This window comes from Zootoca vivipara, chromosome 6, assembly GCF_965207765.1.
Source record: "Zootoca vivipara chromosome 6, rZooViv2.hap1.1, whole genome shotgun sequence".
In the NCBI taxonomy this organism is placed as follows: domain Eukaryota; kingdom Metazoa; phylum Chordata; class Lepidosauria; order Squamata; family Lacertidae; genus Zootoca; species Zootoca vivipara.
In genome coordinates this window covers 74,362,979-74,381,106 of record NC_142589.1, presented here as the reverse complement: position 1 = coordinate 74,381,106, position 18,128 = coordinate 74,362,979, and the positions used below count along the sequence as shown (strand labels likewise).

General features: G+C 47.0%; 2 protein-coding genes across 4 annotated transcripts; one reads left to right on the top strand and one right to left on the bottom strand.

Moving 5' to 3' along the window:
- Positions 1-1,113: 1,113 nt before the first annotated feature.
- On the bottom strand, positions 1,114-11,638 carry DEDD2 (death effector domain containing 2). Of its 2 annotated transcripts, none has more exons than XM_088672616.1 (6): positions 11,569-11,638; positions 9,965-10,616; positions 9,446-9,556; positions 9,021-9,149; positions 2,991-3,386; positions 1,114-2,487 (listed from the first exon to the last, which is right to left on the bottom strand). In XM_088672616.1, exons 2-5 carry the CDS (start codon positions 10,437-10,439, stop codon positions 3,013-3,015), a joined length of 1,089 nt encoding a protein of 362 aa, XP_088528742.1. In that variant the 5' UTR covers positions 10,440-10,616; positions 11,569-11,638; the 3' UTR covers positions 1,114-2,487; positions 2,991-3,012. The 2 variants fall into 2 exon arrangements, with proteins under 2 accessions (XP_088528742.1, XP_034973481.1); XM_035117590.3 differs by having other exon boundaries at positions 1,114-1,977.
- An 837-nt stretch (positions 11,639-12,475) lies between these two features.
- LOC118086203 (zinc finger protein 574-like) lies at positions 12,476-16,658 on the top strand. Of its 2 annotated transcripts, none has more exons than XM_035117586.3 (2): positions 12,476-12,596; positions 13,261-16,658. In XM_035117586.3, the coding sequence occupies exon 2, from the start codon at positions 13,280-13,282 to the stop codon at positions 15,872-15,874; it is 2,595 nt and encodes an 864-aa protein (XP_034973477.1). In that variant the 5' UTR covers positions 12,476-12,596; positions 13,261-13,279; the 3' UTR covers positions 15,875-16,658. The 2 variants fall into 2 exon arrangements, with proteins under 2 accessions (XP_034973477.1, XP_034973476.1); XM_035117585.3 differs by having other exon boundaries at positions 12,490-12,871.
- Positions 16,659-18,128: the final 1,470 nt, after the last annotated feature.

Below are 18,128 nucleotides of genomic sequence, written 5' to 3'. Positions count from 1 at the left end.
GTTGAAACACTGCCTTCAGCATTACATAAACAGCAGAAGGCAGAAAAACCTGATGTACTGGGCTATTGCCCATTCAATTTCTTTGGCTGATGGCCCACATCTAGGGTAGATGGCCAAGCAGAGAATCTTCAGTGTCACTGTATTCTGCCTTCCCTGGTGGCATTCACCCTCTTGGAATCTGGATAGCCAAGCCCAACAGCTGTACTTGCCTATTCTACATTAACAGATTATTTTTAATGAATTAAGAGGTAGGAGTCTGGCCGGTATCTAGATCCTCTGTATTCTAGTCTGCATAGTCAGGCAGTGGCAATGGGTCAGTGCGTCTTAAAAGTTAACCAGAAGGCTGATGGTTCAAGCCCACCCAGGGATGGCTGTGGGCAGGATTCCTGCATTGCCGGGGGGGGGTGTTGTTTGAACTAGATCAGGGGTCCCCAAACTAAGGCCCGGGGGCCGGATGCAGCCCAATCACCTTCTAAATCCGGCCTGCGAACCAGCCTGTTTTTACATGAGTAGAATGTATTATTTTATTTAAAATGCATCTCTGGGTTATTTGTAGGGCCTGCCTAGTGTTTTTACATAAGTAGAATGTGTCCTTTTATTTAAAATGCATCTCTGGGTTATTTGTGGGGCATAAGAATTCATTCATATATATTTTTCAAAATATAGTCCGGCCCCCCCACAAGGTCTGAGGGACAGTGGACCAGCCCCCTGCCAAAAAAGTTTGCTGACCCCTGAACTAGATGGCCCTCTGATTGCCTTCCAACTCTTATGATTCTACAGCTTCTATGACCAGGTACCCATCATCTCTCAGAACTTCTCACTAATAAAGAATGGAGGAATTCACTCTATAAATGTCCTTGCTCATCCTCTCCTTGCTCTTGGGATAGGCCCATCTGTTGTGTGGAAGGGTATAGGCCCTGCCCCCTTGCCAAACTAGTCACCTCAGTGACTCTTGGGTGGCCAGGAACTCCCTTTGGAAGCAGGCATACCAGCCTAACTGCCTTTCCTTGTTGGACAGGGAACAAGGTTTAATCACTACAGCAGCAGCTGTAGGCCAGGACTCTTGTATCTCAGCCTCTGATCCTGGTAAAATTGAAATATGAATCCAAGCAGTTGCAAATACTATTCTTTATTGACATTTGCAAATACAATACATTAAGAATCATTTGTCAAAAAAGTCTTAATATAAAAAATACAACTTTTTAAATTACATGTTTCTGGCCTCTGGCCCTCCCACTGCAGTCAAGCAGTGTCCTCAGCTCAGAAATTCAACCAGAAGGGTTGCACCACCTTTTTTTGAACCCTATTATTTATATTGTGTACAAATATCCACAGAACTGACAAGTTCCTCCAAAAAATGACTCAAGTTTCCACTTCTATCATCATTGGCTTTCCTGCCATGGGACTTGGATGTATACTTAAGAATGGAAGCTCACCCCTAGGTTCAGATTTAAAGGAAAATAGGTTATTTCTCTTTTTCCAGGAAAGTAGGCAACATAGCATGCCCTGCTACTGGCCTTAAGAGGTGCACCTGCAACTCTGCAAAATGAGATGCTCTCCACCTCTGCAATAGAGGTCAAAAACACAAGTACTGGTAGTGAGCATGATGCACATACCAATTTATTCCAAAAGGGTTTCAAAGCCCCTTTTTTGCTTCATTATCGGGACTAAATGGCTCTCCAAAAGCTGTCCCTTTCACTTCAAAATGAGGAATCCACGCTGAGTGGGTGCCTCTAGCCAAGCCCTACTTACACCTGAATGTCAATTAAGACCATTCCCAGTTGCTCTTTCAAAGCTTCAACCTATACAAGAGCAGCTGCTGCACAATTCTAACTACCTGAAGTCCCATCGCTGTCAAGATCCAGCCCTGCCCCGCGACAGGACAAAGGTTCCTTTGCTAAAAAGAAATTTCCTTCCTGAAGTCTACATCCAATTCAGGTAAGCCATGTGGTAATCGGGGAGTAAAAATGAAGTGCCCTGTGAGAAGAAGAAGAAAAAGATTAAGAGTGACAACCAGAATGGATGCCAACTCCTTACGCATTTATCTGTTGTCATCCAGGCACCAGAAGGGCTGGTTCCCCACCCCCACTGAGATCCTTTGGGACTGTTCATTTGCTAACACCTGTGCGATTTATGCTTCTGATACTCTTCTATTTTGCTTCTGATACTCTTCTATTTTCTGGTTCGAGGGCTTTAAGAAAACCAATCTCATCTTTCATGTTTTTAATTTCTGTAAAAAATTTTAAAATAAAATATATATGGCGGACCCAAGTCTTCCTGAAAAAGAGCAGCGATGGAGCTAGCCCTTTTATCAGTGGTGGCAAGCCTGTGGCACTCCAAATGTTGTTGGACTCCATCAGTCCCAACCAGGATGGTCAATGGTCAGGGAGGAAGATGAGAGTTACAGTGCAGCAACATCTATAGGGCTCCAGGCTTCCCATCTTGTCCTACACCAATCAGTCAACAGAAGACCTTAGTCAACAGGTTCTGGGAAATTGAACAAGTCACAAAATTAGGACAAAGGCATATTGTTGCAGTGTAATTCACTATATAGTTCAACTGCAGAACATCTGAAATTGTCCTGGCAGAAAAACTGACTTATTAGTTAAAAGCAAAGCTAAACTATTTGATTTTTATATATTTATTTTTACATTTATGTGTGTGTTTACATTTTATGTTGTATGCAAATCAGAGACCTTTCCCCAAAACTTCAATATGTAATTACAGGATGTAACTCTATTTTGGTTTTGTAGTTTGGAAATATCTGTTCAACTGCCTTGAGCTAGTCTCTTCCTTAAATTTATTGAAGCACTGGACATCTCATGTCATCTAACACCTAGACAAAAAGCCCCTAACGCCACTTGCAAAATTAATACTCTGTGTTGAGCCAATGGAGCAAGAAGACAGCTGGCAAGTAGGGGGAAATGCTAAGTTTTCAGAGAGTGTGAAGACGACAGATACTATCGCAAGCCAAAGTGAAGAGAACATACCTAAATTTCCTAGTAGCTAAAGTTACCAGGCCTGGGGAATAACACTTTCCAGTAACAGACGGCGACCCTCCTCATAATCATCTTCATCCACATTGACTAGCAGTCGAATAGCCTCCTGGCCCACGGCCTCTTTGAGAGAGTCCGTGATGAAAACCCCTTTCAGTGCCTCTAGCAGTGAGCCATTCATATAGTCGTTCCAGAAGGCATCAAGGTAGGACAGCTCTGAGAACTTGATGTCACAGATTATTGAGCCCAGGTCACGGGATTTGAGGATGGTATTGGATTGTCCAAAGACATCAAACTGCCGCTCCAGATGGTTCTGCTTGTTTGACATCACATTCTGACGCAAGACAGGGTCATGCTCACAGTATTCTGCACGAACACGGAGCCGGATGTCTGAGCAAGACACACAGAACAGAGAGAAAGAGAGAGAGAGAGGGAGGGGAAAGGAAGAGAAAGAGCGGCATTAGAGCTGGAGGTCACAAACAGATTACGCAGACAAACACACGGTCATGCAACAGTATTCCAGGGTTGGGCTGTTCAACAGCCATGAGCAGGTGCTGAACATCAATACCAACCAAGCTGAAGATGCAGGCCACCTAAGACTCCTGAAGAGTTCAGGTTCCTTAAGATGGTCAATCCCAGCAAGGGGTGTTCACTCTCGTTTTTGAAGTCTACCTTTGGCACAAAGTTACAGCTGAACTCCAATAATCAGTTACTAAAAACATCTCAATTCTCACCCCAGAAACATTCCTCTAGTATCCCCCCCAAATCATTCCTGTTGAGCTATCTGCACCAATCCTGAAAAGTCATCCACAACAGTAAATTCTTCAAAAGGCTTCCCACCATTTTCAATCCAAAACCTTGGAAAGAATTTTTCCAAGTTAATATAGCTTGTTACATGATGGCATTATCAAACTGGACCACTGCTTTATTAAGGGCCATGAGCCATTCTCGACTTGGAAGGGAAACGACTTGGGGAGATTCTGAACTAAAGCTAACTACCAACAGCCAGCCGGACTCTTTGGCAGGAAAAACTTAAATTTTAGCTAATTAAGTTCTAGCCATCTTGTGAGTGACTTGCTGCAACAGAAGTGTATTACCATGCTCTAGATGCCCCAGTAATTACTGAAGTTCAGCTGTAACTATGGACATTGGGCAGGTTTGTGTTTTGTTCAGTTGCCCAAAGTATCATCAGCATTGTAGCCAAAAATTTAAAAGGTTCAAGAGGGAGGGAGAAATGGAACAAATACAGAGTAGGATATGTTTTAAAAAATGAGGCAGGTGGTGTATTACATACGCTCAACAAGGCCGTCAGCTTTAATTTCTCTGTGTCTTGTGGTCGTCACCTGTAGAAGCATTAACTCAAAGTGCAGTCACAGCCCTTTACCAGCAACTTTGTACGGCCTGGAGCCCACACCCACCCATACTAGTTAGCTACAAGGCAGCTTTTTGGTAGCCGGTTGCTAGTTTTCAAGCAGCATGACAATTAGAACCCCTCTTTCCAGATGGGCAACAGCAGAGCTGTGCAACAAATTCAATTTGACAATTGTCCATGGCAGATTAGCCAGTAAACAGCACCATTTCAGTCCATGTAAGAAAGCCTAGAGCTTATACTAAGAGCAGTGCCATTTCCACCCCAAGAAAAACAACGTACTGTAAAACTTGAGTAAGGAACAGAGATGTCCACAATTTCTCTTTACAGTGTACACCAGCAACTGCTTTGCCTTGATAGGGCAGCACATTAAGAGCTCAGCTGTAGGACCCACTGGAAACCTTTCTCACATTCCAACCACAAGCTCCCACCCAATATGCTATATGCATAGTAACTCAGAGGTTTCATTTTATTACTCAGCTTAAGATACACAACTTTTGCATCCATGGTTTGGCATACGATTTCATCTAAATACCCATCCCACCCACTTTCCAATATAAACAGTTCTCTGAAGTAAAAATGATAGCAGCTGTCAGAGTTGGCATCAACATACTGGCACCTCTTGTGTCAGTTATGTCTCACAAGTGCCTGGAGGGCTCTTCCTCCCCTAGGACAGGATAAAAGCCTCAAATTATTGGCCACAGGGGGGAAACCCACAGCTTTTATTTCAAAACAAGCAGGATGCACATCAACTGCAGGACTGTGGGAAGAGGGTTTCTGCACAACTCAGTTGTACAAGGTGGTTAATTGCTCCATGGCCATGCTCAGCCAGTAGTAATGCAAGCCCTGAGCAGCTGCATCTAATTAGACACTTGACCTATATATGCAATAAAGAAACCAACTGAGGCAGCACAAACAACATGGTACCCACCCAACCCTCCACTTTCAGGCCCCAGTCCCAGTGAAATAATCCCACTGTAGTTTCTGTATAGACAGCTTCAAAACACGCCACTGAGCCACATACTGCAGAGGCTTCTGCCAATGTCTTTTCCCAAGTTTGAATCACAGTAACAAGAGTGAAGAAGCCTCCAAGTTAATTACCACTAAAGTAGGATGGTTTCAGAGATTGAGGCCTGTCACCTCATCATCCATGCAACTCTTTTAGCGTGTGTTCAGCATTAGAATAAGAAAACTCAAGTTATCAGTTTTCCAGAAAAGAACTGGGAACAGCATAGAGTACCAATTCAATTCAATTCAATATACCACATTTTCCCACCCACCTTTGACACACATATTTACAGGCCAGCAAAACCCATTACAGACAATGTTAACCGCGCAAAAATGCCTCCATTGTGCAGAAGGCAACAAGTCCCAGAGTCCAAGGCAGTGTCCCTCACAGCTTGTTTAACAAGAGCGCTGCAGGGTCCAGATGCAGGTCGCTTCTAACATAGGAGAAGCGGTGAAGAGGCAGCTGAAATTATCATGAGGGCCACACTTAAGTTTTTGCTTTTTTTAGTTTGCCTGGGTATTTATGCCAGTGTCTGGTACTTGGCCCGCTTGCCTGGGCCAATACTTATGCTTTTCCAGGGATGAATTTCAACTGTGGACCGAGAGAAACATGGTTCAAGACTTTTAGCACATGGCAACATCAAGAAATCATTCTGAGATTCAATATGGCAAAAGAACACAAAATGGTGTGAAAACCCTGGCCTCACTTCTAGGTAAGTTGATAAAGAGCGACTGCTGCAGATACCAGATACAACATGGGAATTCTCACTGCAAGGACACAGGGTGCATGTTCTTGCTTATTCTTGACAACCACCAAATGGCACATGTATCAATGCAGGTTAACATCCATTGTGCTGACAGATTTATCATGAGAGAAATAACCAAGCAATGCAAGTGGATTTTGAAGTGAGAAGTGTGGAAGATTTTAGAACTATTAATTGTTAGCAGCTCATCCATCAATGATAAATGTTGACCAGCAAGAGGGAAAACTGTCCAAGAAAACTGATGGAAGCATCTGGAGGACAGGTAAAGTAGTTAAGGGAATGTTTATGCCCTAAGGAAAAGGATGATTCCATAGCAGCTCACAATGGCCTGATATCTGCAGCAGTAGCTATTAACATAACTAAGGGATCACATGATATGAGAGCTATTTGCTTCTTTATCTAGTAGAGCAAAACCTTTAATTGACTGGCACTTGAGACATCATCTGATGACTGTCCCACAAGAGGCTCAGTCCTCATAGCTTTAATACCCCCAGCCCGTTTACATCACTCTGCTGGAGGTTTGCAGCATAAGCCCCCTGCAGTGCCAGTTTTGAGTGGCTCTGTACACGATTACAATCCCAAGAGCTGCCAATGCAGCCTTGTCCCCACTGACCATGAGAATAGCCAACATGCCTTTACAAATTGGCTGTTTGAGAGGCTGGCATGCAGGGTGGGCTGCCTGTGGTTCCTCTGGAAATAGGTAACTCAGCACACATTTAAACACAGATTTGCTTTCACATAGAACTGGTGGAAATCTGGGTGCATGGATTCATTTACCTTTGCGAGACCATTCTGTGAGAGGAGTGCACAAGAGAGACAGAGTCTCTTTATCATCAACTTTTGCTTAGTAACCTGGAATTTAAATGGTGGATTGAGAAAGAATTGGCAGAAATCAAGCAGCAACAAAAAAAGAGATCATTTGGGGGTTTGTATGCTCTTTTTCAGTAACTAAGCTCTAGCTTCTGCAGGCTGAAATAGCTCAGGAGGTTGCAAACTGGAAAAGGAGATGAGTTTCAAACTCCCAAGCTTAGGTGTGCAATTCAGAAGGGTTATAAAATGCAGAGCTTATTTCAGAAGCAGCTGCCTGGAAAACAAGGGTCAAGCTCTGCCCCAGTGAAGCAAGGCAACATCATCAAGTATACAGGCAACAATCTAGTGTTGAATGGAGCTTACAGTTTGATCCTTGCACCTACCCGGCAGAAGCCTTATAGCTGCACCTTGAAGTTGCAGTTTTGACACTAATTGTATTATTTTTGAACCTTCTTCGTTAGAACCCATTGCCTGTAAATTGGTCAGATGGTAAGACAAGTGTTTTTGTGCATTCGCTTTTGTTTCATTTGCATTGCACTGACACAAAGACAATAGCACATTGAGTTATGTAGGGATCTAAACCAGCCCCTAGCACCTGCCTGCTGAGTGAGAGCAGCTTCAAATGTTACGTGCAACACAATGCATTTCTGGGTAAGAAAACCGTAAACACTGTGTGTGTGTGTTGTCAAATAGATGTTTCACAGTTTCCTTATACAGAATGTCTCTCCATATAGCAACACGTATCTGAAGCTCTAAGTTAGAAAAGAGTATATGCTGGTGTTAGAGATAGACATTCAACACTGAACTGGAAATCAAGCCAGAAATTTTGATATAATTCATTTAACTGAGTTTTAATATGAATTCAGAGGAGAGTCTGGGATTTAAGAAAAATCCAGTTTGATGGGTTGGTGCTACCGACCAAGTCAGGAGAATAAACCCCTTTCGAAAGTCAGATACAGAACCAGTGCGTAGTGCAGTGTGCTATAAACTAAACATGCAAACTCAACAGATGCATCTAACAGAAAGATGTACAAGAAGGCTCTCCAGGAAATATTACGTTATATGTTACTGGTGAGCACGTACAATTTTGGAAACAACTTAAGAACGTGGACAAGTCATTCATAAGCTTGACCACCTCTTAATACTATTCAGTGCTGAAGCTATGGCACTCATGACTCCCTTGCTTAGGAATCGTACTTTCTGAAGATAACTAGCTTCATAATCCTCAAAATAGTTTTATGTTACTCTTTAAGAAATTATGTGCCGCACATCAAAAATCTCCAGAACCTCATTGTTCTGAAGAATTCATTGAATTAATTGGAAATAGTTTTAACAAAGGTTGAATTTATTTTTAATTGGAGATGACTGAAGCAGAAAAATGGCAACGATGTGTTTTGTTATTACAAAAAATAACATCAGAGTAGCTAAACCAGTCTCTTTCCAAAACCAGCATATCACATGTAATGTTGTACTGACATTAACAGCCTCCACATCCCTCCCAGCAACTGGTGCCAAGGGATTAGCAGTCTGAAGGTATCCTTTCCTCATTTATAAAGCTTTCTTTTTGGTCTTATGTTGCTCTCAGAGAACTCTGCCTGAAGGGCAGGGTATATAATTGAAGTAGTAAATAAATAGAACTGGACCTTCTAGAGCACTATCAATAAAATAGGTACCGAACAGATCACCCTGGGAATTGAAGACAACATAACAAGGAGTGGGTTAGAACCTTCCCACCCTCACCCCAAAGAGGGGGCCAAAGCTCCCATTCCCCCACTGCACTGGAATGAAGTCCTATCGCCAGATTTGTACAGAAATTAATAGTGCAAGCCAAAACTCAAGTTCACTGACATAGAACAAAACTGACAGCACTCCAGCTACATATATATATATTTTCCTCCCCCAACCCTTTCCCCATTTGGCTCCAGCCAGAGAGAAGATGAATCACTGATCAGACCCTTAACAGAAACCAAGCTGCTAATTAGCATTTTAGAATGGTTTCATGGCATTATAAAAATACTTTGTTCAATTCAAGGGCACCCCCGGGAAAAAAGCACATGCAAGGCTGACACCTACCACAGGTGACTTTCGTGGGAGTTTGGACCTCCTGCATTGGAGCATTAGTTGATTTAGCTCCCCGCCGCCTGCGGGAAGTAGACTTTGACCGGCCTCTGCTTACTCGCTTCCTTTTGCTCGTATTGGAGCCTAGAGAGAAAAAGCCAGGCATAGGCAATTATTTACACCAAAGCCTGGCAAAGAAAGCTCAGATTCCACACAGCTCCTGCTCCTACCCCCCCCCCAAATAATCTGATATCAAATGCAAACTGTTTAAAAGGAATTGCTACCTTTCATCAGGGAGAAATTAGAAACTATTAAAAATGTATCTACAAAGCAGACAAGACATAAAACAGCTATGTAAAAACTGATGGCATTGTATATTAACTACTACACAAAAGGGATGAAACCATACACCTCCCCCCGCAGGCTGCACACTCACACACCTGTCTCCCACTGATCATTTCGAGGCTCTGCAGAGGCTGAATTGAGACAGTTGTCCATCTGCCGGTCAGATGAAAGGACAGATGGTCCATAGGTGTATCTCTCAGGAGAAACTATGGTTTAAAAAAAAAAGGTAGACACTATGTCAACTGGGAACAACAGTTCTAGAAGAAAGCAACATCAAACCTGTCAAATAAGATCATAAGTTCATAGAATCAGAATATTCTAAGCTAAGCAATAGAGGACGTAATACCTTAAAGATACCCACCCCCTATCTTTCTATTGCTAAAATTCTGGCCAGAAAGCTGAGTTGGAAGCTAGGATTATGTCCATTCAAGAAAGAACTTCATTTCACTCAATTCAGTCAGGAAGTCAAAGTTAATGACACTAGATCGTATCCAATGTTAGTCTTTCTCAGAGTATATTCACTGAAATGAGTGGCTTGGGTCCACCAATTTCAACCTATCTATGCTCAGAAAACAGATAATACCCACTTGCTCTCTACTTTTCTGGCTCAGTACCTGTACGCTGCCTTTTCAGAGTGACATATGGCAGCAGATCATGCCTTGTCAGTACTCTCAGGAGCTGCAGAAGCTGCACGAAGTTGGTTTCATCACATTTGCCCCTCCTCTCTAGCTCCAGGAGCAGTTGTACACCATTCTTGGGCAGTTGCCTCTGAGCAGCAACTTCAAGACTACCATCAGTCTTGCCCAAGCTACATCGCCATTGATTTTTCCTCTTCCAGCTCTCCAGCACAGGTGTGGTAGTCTCAGAACCACTCTCTTCTGCTGCTGCCACAGCCCAAAGAGCAGGATCCAATGGGTGAGTCCAAGGCTGTGTCTCATCCAGAAGGAAAGAGAGTGCATCCATGTCATTTTCTGTAAGCTGGGAACCAATGACCTCAAACATTCGATGCAGGGAAATCATCCCATAGTACTCTAGACATTCTTCCTCCTCCCATATGTGGGTAAAGATTGGCCTTCTCATGTCAGCCATATGGAGACACTAACCCCAAGAGGGATTTACTGTTATGAGCTAACAGAACAGATGTGCTGTGCTCTCAATACCACGGGAAAGAGACACGTTTTGGCAGGCTGTGTATGATTATAATATGCTATAAGAGAGCCGGGGAAATAGAGGTCTTGAGGGAGGATCCCAACACTCCACAAATGCCTGTAAAAGGAGAAATGGGGGTGATTAGAGCATACCACTTTGCCCCACCCTAAAAAGCTGTTTAAGAGGCAGAATACACACAGAATAACACAGATAAAACGTTTCTAATTCTGCCATGAGTCCCAGCCAAAAGAGGGAACATGCGATGTGGAAGGAGCAAAGATACAGGGGAGAAAATGCTCTCTCAAGGCCGCTGCCGTGGCTGCCTCCTCCAAAGGATGCAGGGCCCAAAATGCGCCACAAGATGGCAGCAGCCACAGGAAGCAGCAGTCTCCCCTCCCCCTTGTCACAAGAGCAAGCACAAACCAGCCAGAGGTGTGTGTGGACTAGCCCCGTGCTTGCGGCTCAGCCCCATCTTGGCGTGCGCCGTGACCTCCTCTTCTCCATCCAAACACCCCTCCCCCCGCTATCCCAGCCAGTCAAGGCTCCGCCCCCTATTTGCATAAACAGTCCCTCTGAGAGCGGGGTGGGGCTCCTCTGGGCGTGGCTTCTCCTCCCCTCCGCCCGCCGATGTTGTTTTTCTCTCTCCGGCTCACACCACCGCCGTAATTACGTGTTCTTTTACCTCTCCATGTTTTCGCGAGGGCATTTCTGGGACTCTCCCCCCCCCCACGAGACACCACCCACCCCCGCTCTTCATATACACACTTCCCCCCCCCGCCTCCTTCAAGTATTTTTCCACCCTCGTCGCCTCACAGCTGTTCCCCTTTTCGACGCTCCTCTGCCTCCCTCGCCTATATTCTCTTGCCGGCCCCCCAAGCCCCGTTTCCCAGTTTACCTCAGGGAAAAACGGCTCCCTCAGCCGTCCCCCCCCCACCCCTTCCCCTCAAAGCCGCACCACAGAAGTCGCCTCGTTTCCTTTCCCCTGTCGCCATTCCTATCCCAAACCTATTTCCCTACCCGCCCGCCCCCCAATAAAAATAAATCCCACACACGAATAAATCCCCCTCACCGGGTCTTCCACCGCCGCTACAGCCGGACGTCGCCGCCGTTCCGATCTTTCTGGTAGCTTCGACACGACTGCGCCTGCGCCAACCGAGCCTCAAGAGCAGGGACGGTTCTCCCACCACCTCACCCGTCGCGCATGCGCCCGGGCTGTCCGGCGTCTTCCACTCCCCCAACTGGCGTCGCAGGATCCCAGGCTGCGCACGCGCAGGCCCTGCCGCCAATCCGAATAACCGCCGGCGGCGGCACGTGCGTCGCCCTCCCCCGGCTCACGCGGACAGACCGCTGGTGTCCGCGTGACCCACGTGCGGGGGAGGAGCCTCCTTTGAGTTGGAAAGAACCTCAACGGCGGCGGCGGCGGCAGCAAAAGCAACTGCAGACCTGATAAATTGCTCTCGCTCGTAGCCGGCGCCGCTGTACGCCGCGCTCTTTACGTGACGGCTTAATTTAGCTGATTGGGTGGTGTGATGTAGCAATTGAGGGCGGCTTTGCGCTATAAGCGCAGCGCAGTTCCCCCTACTCGGCGCCTCTCTCCCTCAGACTTACAATGTTTACGTAAACGGGACGTGCGGTGTGAAGGAGACGGCGCTGATTGCGTAAGCGAGGGACCGGGAAAATAGATACTGTACGTCGATGCAGCGGCGACAGGAGTTACGTAACATGCGTAGGGAGAAGAGGGAGGCGGGGCGGCAAAGCGCAGTACTGTCACCTCCTTCCTCGTGACTGGGCGGACCTAGAGAGCCGCCAGTACGCTTCTTTTGCCTCCCTCCTGAATGGGTGCCTCTCGCCCCGCCTGTGCTTGCTGGCCCCACCTGAGGGCGGGCTGGACTTCACGTCACCGAGCCGCTGGAGCCGAACCGCCCCCTTAGTATCGAGGCAGCTGATTGGCTTCCCAGCGGTTGTGGAGGAGTCAATGAGAGGGCGCGGTGCAGCCTAGGCCAAGCAGGGCCTGTGTGAGGAGACAGAGAGAGACTGAGAGCAGGCAAGAGGGCGGGCGAGCAGCTGTGGCAGGAGTGGGACAGGCCCACGGGCCGGGTGAGTGTGGCGTTCCTCCCACCACCCGAGCCCCCCGCCCCCTCTTCCTCCTGGCGGCATTGCAGTGAATTCCGCACAGATCTGCGGGGCCAAAGGCATACTAGCAATACCCAACAGGGCCGCCCCTTCACCCCTTTAAATGGCCATAGCAGTGGCACTGAAAGAAGGGGAACAAGGAGCTCTTGAAGGGTTGTGTGTAAAACTCTTTCAGGATCGCCTGGGGTTGACACCAGTTTTTTCCATTCCTGGTATCATCGCTCTTCTCAGCTGTTTAGGTACTTCTGCATACCGCAGCAGACATCTCCCTGCTCTTTTTGTTGTTCTTTTTGTACCTCCATTATACGAACTCTCATGGTGCTATGCATGACTTTCTCCCTTTATCCTCCCAGCAACCCTGCAAGAGGCATTAAAATAATACACCCTATCAAAATGCCCACTATCATTTACTACAGACAGACACTCCTAATCTATCTACCTTTCCTGTTATTCCCTTATCTTTCTCAATACATGATGGTGTCTTCCAAAAATTAATATTCCTTTCCTCTTTTTTTATTTTTAGGCTGAAACAACTATCCATTTATACAGAGTGTTCAAACACTGCTTTTCTCTTTTATAATCTATCATGGTCCTTTAACTCACCTTGGTTTTTCTCTCCACCTTGCAGGCGAAAGCTTGCAGTTACCATGGAAGAAGAACTGCCTCCCTCTTTGTTCTTCCAGCATCAGTACATGTGCTCAGAGTGTGGACTCCTCTACAATACTTTGGAGGAGGTGCTGATCCACCACCAGAGCCATCTAGGCGAGGCCTATGAGCCTGAAGCTGCTGCCACTGTTGTAGACACAGGGCCCCAGCAGGACAACCGCTACCAGTGCCTGGAGTGTGGCTGTGTCCTTTGGTCACCTGACGAACTGCTAGCCCACCAAGAAGTGCACCCCAGGGAGGTGCCAACCCGGCCTCAACCTCCGCCAGCTACCAGTGGACAGATCCGCTACCAATGCAATGAGTGTAATGAACTCTTTCCTTCTACCAGCCTATGGCTAGCACATCGCCAAACACACCAGAAACAAGAGACTTCACCTGAGGCTCCCATGTCAGCCCCACCAACCTCCCAGTCAACTCCATTGCCCCCTCTCCAATCATCTGTTCCACTACCTTCCCAGCCATCCTCCCCACCACCCTCTCAGGCTTCACTTCCAACACCTCAGCCAACTCCACTCATGCATCCCTATGAGTGCTCAGAGTGTTCTTGCCTCTTCCCAACTCCTGAGGAGCTGCTAGATCACCAGGGTGAACACTTCACTGAGATTGAGAAAGAGAGCAGTGAGTCATCTGAAACAGCAGCTCAGGAGATTTGCAGTCAACGTGTGTCCCCGCTGCCATGCCCTGAAGAACCCCCTGCTGTGCCTCCACCTGCTCAGGCCTTCTGTTGCCGTGAGTGTAAGCAGGCCTTTGGGACAGTGGAGGCGCTGCGGAGGCACCAGCAGGAGCACTTGGGGAGCAGTGAAGAGTTTCTTTGTGGCGAGTGCCAGCGTGGTTTCACAACAGCCAAGCGGCTGTTGGCTCACCAGCGAGTGCACGTAGATGGCACGTACGAATGTCCCAACTGCAACAAGATATTCAAAAAGGCAGCATCCCTTGAGCAGCACATGCGCATCCACAAAGGTGAGGCACTCTACCTCTGCGTGGACTGTGGGCTTGGCTTCTCTACTGAGATGACTCTGATCATGCACCGCAAGAGCCATACAGCCAATCCCCTGCACCGCTGCCACTGTGGCAAGACTTTCAGCAACATGACCAAGTTCCTTTACCATCGGCGCACACATGCTGGCAAGAGTGGCATTCCACCCACTCGTGGGGCCGGGGATCAGGCACCCAGCCAACCTCCTGAACCAGCGCCCAGCGACAGAGAATCAACTGTAAATGGCTCAGTTTCCCCTGCCGTCACTGCCTCCTCCCTGCCAGGGACATCAGTAGAAGTGCCCAGTGCTGGGTTTCTGTGCCCTCAGTGTGGAAAGGCATTCTCCACCCACATCCGGATGGTGCGGCACAAGCGAGTGGTGCACGTTCTGGAGCGCAAGCACAAATGCCCCACCTGTGGCAAAAAGTTCAAGAAGCTGGTGCATGTGCGGAACCACATGCGGACACACACTGGTGAAAGGCCATTTCAGTGCTCTGAGTGTGGCAAGACCTTTGTCTCCCAGGCAAACTTAGCACGGCACCACGTGACGCACACTGGAGAGCGCCCCTACCAGTGCCAGGTGTGTAATAAGCGCTTCACCCAGTCCTCTAATCTTCGCCAGCACCGCCTCTTGCATATGGCACCTAATGGAGAGGGGCCTCACTCCTGTGAAGACTGTGGAGTAGCTTTCTCCCGAGCCCATCAACTGGCTCTGCACCGGACCGTGCATACGGGGTGTTTGCCCTTTCCTTGCCTAGACTGTGACAAATCCTTCCCACGCCGTCGCCTCCTGGAATTGCACCGGCTCAGCCATTCTGGGCATGAGCCTCACCGTTGCCCGGATTGTGGGGCTCTCTTTGTTACGGCTTCCAAGTTGCAGGAGCACCGCTGTGCTAGGCGCCGTGACCAGGCGACTCTGCAGTCCTTCCTCTGCATGTCTTGTGGCAAGTACATGGGCTCGTTGGCCAAGCTTGCGCTACACCAGCTGGTACATTCAGGCCAGCGTCCTTACCCTTGCCCACTTTGTGGGAAAGCCTTCACCACTCCCAGCGGGCTGAGCCGGCATCAACAGCGCCACGCTGGCCTGCGCCCCCACAAGTGCTCTGTTTGTGCCAAGACTTTTGTGGCAGCCTCTGGGCTTCAGCTGCACCAGCGTATCCACACAGGGGAACGCCCTTTCCCCTGCCCTGACTGCGGTAAGGCGTTCCGGCAGGCTACCCACCTGCGGGAGCACCGGCGCCTTCACACCGGTGAGCGCCCCTACCGCTGCCCAGACTGCGGCAAGTCTTTTGTGCAGTCCATGCACCTTGCTGAGCACCGGCGCATTCACACCGGGGAGCGCCCCCACCCCTGCCCACTTTGCCCCAAGACCTTCAAGACTCTTTCCAACCTGCGAAGTCACCGCAAGACTCACACTGAACTGGCTTCTAGTCAGGAGGCGCTCCAGTCTACAGGGTCTCTCGTGGCTACTGGCCAGCCCACCCAGATTATCATGTGCACTGAGTTTGGGGAGGCTATTGCTATCATTGAAAGCACTGAGCACCTCCCCTTGGTAGAAACTATAGAGATCTACCAGACGACACTAGAAGGCAACATTTAGGTGACTGCCTTTGTACAGGGACTGAGCAGACACAGTCTCTTCTTTGCTCAAGGGCTCTATGCAGGTCAGCAGGAGGGAGAGTACAGCTCCCTTTCCTCCATGCATCAGTTTAGCATGGTCTACCAGTGACAGAGCCTGCAGACCAATCTTAGTGTCCTGATGCAATCTGTTCAGTTTTGTGGTGGAACCTGGCTCATAGCCTCACCTGGAGGTTTCTTGAGGCAATGCCTTTTTTGTGTGCAGCGGGCAGTGCTGTGGAATGGCGTCAGACTGCTTGTCTCTGCCACAACTTACATGTTTATTGTAAATTGAAGCAAAAAGTTCTGTTGTACTGCTAAATTATTCCTGTTGTGTCTCTGATTATGAGACTCTAGGAATGTGCCTGCCTGCTGCTAGCTTGTCTGTAAAATTCAACTCTCTAGTACTGTTCATCCACTCCTAGGAAATAGATGGCATAATTTCCTGTTGATCAGAGAGCAATGAAAGCAAAGCCTTTGCTTTTCATGATGAGGTACTGTTGCCTGATTTTGATACCCTAATGAGAAAATACTTCTTTGATAATTTTACAGAAAGAAGGGTTGACACATGCAGCTCCTCTCACCAGATGAGCCATGTTTGTTAAAACTGTCCCTACTGTGCAACAGGTTGACATACAGGGTCTCTGTTTCGTTTTGAAGATGTAACCCTTGCTGAAGGTCTGGTCCAGTTTTATTTTTATTTTTTTCTTAAATAAAAGTGGGGGAATGGGACCAATATCTTGTTTAGGTCACTTGGGGTACCTTGATCAATTTGAATTTGTCTTTTTTATTTCAACTACTGATAGGAATCTTGGATTTTAGTTTAAGATGTTTTTCAGGGCAGGAGATAGCAGCATAGGGGAAAAGGAAGCTGTTGCTTTTGTAGCCCTGAACATTTGCCAGGAAACTGTTTGTGCTGAGTGGGTTATATTGGATCTTTCTAGGAACAGCCATTTACATCACCACTGTGAAAGAGGCATACCTACAGACTGGTTCCTTTAGCTATGTTTTACAGTGTTTTTATCTGTGTACAGGAAGGATAAGATTAGTTAAGGATAGCTCATTTTTCTTCCAGAAATGCACAATACTTCCAGTATTTGTAACGTTACTAGAACAAATATGCATAGGAGACTGACCTCTGATACAAAAGTTGAGTGTATCACTATTTTCAGTTAATGGCAAACACCCCTGAAATATAGCAGCAAAACCTGTGGTATTTTTAGAGGAAAACCAGTCCAATTGCAGTAACTGTAATCAAGTTACGCAGCTGCTCTTTGGCTAGTCCAGAGCCCCGTGTGTTATATACACTGTACAGAGAGGTTCAGGTTTAACCTTTGCTGGTAAAGTTCTTATGGAGAGTTCTTAAAATTAGCTGCAGCCGCAGGATAGACTTTGAAAGGTGTTTAGCCACTTGCAATTAAGGGAGGGAAGGAGAAGAGTCATAAGACTATTTTGGAAAGCAAATGTTGGTTCATGCTTGCATTATTATAACTCACAGAACACACACCATAGAGCTACGCTTCCACTGTCCCATTTACTGCAGAGTTGAACATACCCAGAGCCTTTTGGTTTAATTTTTGTGCTGGGACCTCAGATCAGGGACAAGGAACCTGTGGTTCTTGGGCTCCATCGCCTATCAGCCCCAGCCATTCTGGCCAATGTTCAGGGATGGTAGTTTTAGTTCAACATCTGGAGGGACACTGGTTCCTTATGCCTGCAATCTATTCCCATCCCTTCCTTGTTGCAGTACTGTAGCCTTCTTGTGCCTCTGGGCCCCTAGATATCACAAGCAACATACAGCTTAAAACATGCACAGATTTTCAACTCCACAGAGGCTAGTGGTATCCCCAACAGCAAGCTGGGTGGTGGTGGTTTACAGATGGTGAAAAATGCATGCTTGCCCATTATTGTCTACACTTCGGCTTGTCCCATGCTTTTGAGGTACAGGTCTGAGCGATCTTTTATTTGCCCTGCCACTTTCCCTGGGAAAACCTGCTATTTAGTGCTGAATTGGAGCAAACATCAATCAATGTAAAACCCAATTGAATTTTGTTCCGTTTCAGTGGTAAAGGTCAATTTCCCTGGGGGAAAGCCATAGTCTGAATGAGCCCTATGTGAGATGTAATCCTTGGGCATCAGGACACTTGGTTTGGGCATGTGGACATGTTATGACAGGGAAACATATAGAGCTCATATTAGTCAAATTTTAAAAGGTTATTTCAAACTCAGAGCCAGGT